The sequence below is a fragment of the Oratosquilla oratoria genome, chromosome 12 (assembly GCF_046742065.1).
Source record: "Oratosquilla oratoria isolate Oo_2021 chromosome 12, ASM4674206v1, whole genome shotgun sequence".
NCBI classification, from domain to species: domain Eukaryota; kingdom Metazoa; phylum Arthropoda; class Malacostraca; order Stomatopoda; family Squillidae; genus Oratosquilla; species Oratosquilla oratoria.
Genome location: NC_134788.1, coordinates 47,703,886 through 47,706,684, shown reverse-complemented (window position 1 = coordinate 47,706,684; position 2,799 = coordinate 47,703,886). Strand labels below are relative to the sequence as shown.

General features: G+C 36.6%; 1 protein-coding gene across 1 annotated transcript; it reads left to right on the top strand.

Annotated features, from left to right (window-relative positions):
• Positions 1–698: 698 nt before the first annotated feature.
• Positions 699–2,295, top strand: LOC143030748 (uncharacterized). Its single transcript, XM_076193953.1, has one exon. It carries the CDS (start codon positions 721–723, stop codon positions 2,035–2,037), a length of 1,317 nt encoding a protein of 438 aa, XP_076050068.1. The 5' UTR covers positions 699–720; the 3' UTR covers positions 2,038–2,295.
• Positions 2,296–2,799: the final 504 nt, after the last annotated feature.

The window sequence follows — 2,799 nt, the reverse complement described above, 5'->3', positions numbered from 1 at the left end:
CCCCATGTAGGGGGAAAATTGTCTCAGGTATATTGTTTTCAAATTGTCTTGGAAATATTGTTTTCTTCCAGGTGTTTTACCCATCTATTATTTACAATCTTCTCACAAATTTTGGCTACAGTGCTTGTTAGAGAGACTGGTCTATAATTAGTTGGTTCTTCCTTGTTTCCTCCTTTATATATTTGTACAATGTTGGCATTTTCCAGTCCTTTGGCATTTTTCCTTATTTGGGTGAGGATCTTATTATGTTGTATATTTTGTCCATTAGTTCTTCTTTGCATTCTTTTAGTATCCAGTTTGCAATTCTGCTTGGGCTGTGCGATTTCCTAATGTCAAGGTCCATTAATCACTCTCATGGGGAGAGATCACACTTCGCTTCCTTCGTCCCAATGCTGTATTTTTTCTCTAGTGAAAACCGACTTGAAGTGATTGTTCATGACTTTGGCCATTTCTAGATCTTGTGTGTATTCTAGATTTCCTTGGCATAGTTTCACCATTTCCTGTTTCTTTTTAAGTTTATCATTCACATATCTATAGAATAGTTTGAATTGATCCTTGCATTTTTGTATGATGTCTTTCTCATATATATATATATATATATATATATATATATATATATATATATATATATATATATATATATATATATATATCTTTTGTATTTTCCAGAATGAAGGTATCCATCAATAACTCTTTTAAGGAATTATCTGTAGATCACATATGTTGAATAGTGAAGAGGATCTAGTTTTGTGGAATACATTGTTTCGTACAATGAGTAATGTAGAGGAAAAACTTTCTAGTGTGAGCAATATAGTGCAACTTTCTCACAAGTCACCTTATTACATGATGACTCACAAGGCAGAGAAGCCTTTCCAATGTGACCAGTGTAATGCAACTTTCTCACGAAAGCAGAGTCTCAAACGTCACACAATGACCCACACTGGAGAGAAGCCTTACCTTTGTGGCCTGTGCAATGCAGCTTTCTCACAAAGTGGTACCCTCAAAAATCATGTGATGACCCACACTGGAGAAAAGCCATACCATTGTGACATGTGTGGTGCAGCTTTCTCAGAAAAGGGTACTCTCAAATATCACATGAAGACCCACACTGGAGAGAAGCCTTTTCAGTGTGACCAATGCATTGCAGCTTTTGCACAAAAGAGTGATCTCAAACGTCACATGTTTACCCACACTGGAGAGAAGCCTTTCAAGTGTGACCTGTGCATTGCAACTTTCTCAAAAAAAAGTTCTCTTCGAGTGCACATGTTTACCCACACTGGGGAGAAACCTTTCCAATGTGAACTCTGTGTTGCAACTTTCTTACAAAGGGGTAGTCTCAAAAAACATGTAATGACCCACACAGGAGAGAAGCCTTACCATTGTGACCTGTGCAATACGTCTTTCCTACGAAAGAATCTTCTTACAAGTCACATGGCTACCCACACTGGAGAGAAGCCTTTCCAGTGTGACATGTGTGGAACAGCTTTCTCAGAAAAGGGTAGTCTAAAGAATCATGTGAAGACCCACACAGGAGAGAAGTGTTTTCAGTGCGATCTTTGCAGTGCAGCTTTTGCACAAAAGAGTGGTCTCAAACGTCACATGGTTACCCACACAGGAGAGAAGTGTTTTCAGTGTGATCTTTGCAGTGCAGCTTTTACACAAAAGAGTAGTCTCAAACGTCACATGGGTACCCACACTGGAGAGAAGCCTTTCCCGTGTGACCTATGTGATTCAGCATTTTTGAAGAAGGATCATCTCAAAAGCCATGTAAGGACCCATACAGGAGAGAAGCCATACTGTTGTGATCTTTGTGATGCTGCTTTCTCACACAAGAATACTCTCACACGTCATGTGCTGACCCACACCGGAGAGAAACCGTTTCATTGTGACCTGTGCGAGGCAGCTTTCTCTCAAAAGGGTCACCTGAATAGACATTTAAAAACCCATGCAGGAGCGTATCCTTACCATTGTAATCTGTCTAATGGAGCTTTCTCACAAAAGAATGATCTCCAACATCACATTGTTACCCACACTTAAGAGAATCCTTTTCAGGGTGACCTTTGCAAATTGTTTACTAAAAAAAAATCTCTCTACTATGACCCCCACAATACATTTCTAGATAAGGTTACTCACAACTATCAAGTATAGACCCACAGTGGATGGGTGTGTAGTGTTAAGGATTCTGGGGAACATTTTTCTTTTTGTAGCCAGTGTATATGTCCAGTTGGGGTGGATTTGGTGCAACCCATTATTACTCACAGTGTTCCATTTGCTAATGTTTTCAAGTTGGTTAGGTTTTTGTCATGGCAGTTGTTGGGAACCATGATGTGAAGCCATAGTTAAGATTGGTTCTTATGAATTGATTATGTATATATATATATATATATATATATATATATATATATATATATATATATATATATATATATATATATATATATATATATATATATTTTTTTTCAAGTGTCTAAACTCAGTGATTACAATGGACTTAGTTATTATTTATTTATGTATTTTTATTTATCATTATTATATCATCATCATCATTATTATCAATACATACATTTTTTTCCTGTCAGATCCTTGATGTGCAGACTGAAAGTCATGTGGTTATCAAAGGTGTGGCCTAGATTTTATTTATTTATTTATTTATTTTTTCCCAGCATAAGAATTTAGCTGTTTATTTTCATTATAGGATGAGCATCATGACTGTTGATGTCTGGGGTGAGGCTTTCATTCGGTTATTTTGTAGCTATTCTTGTATTTTATGCTATATGATAATGCAGTAAATCATAGAAC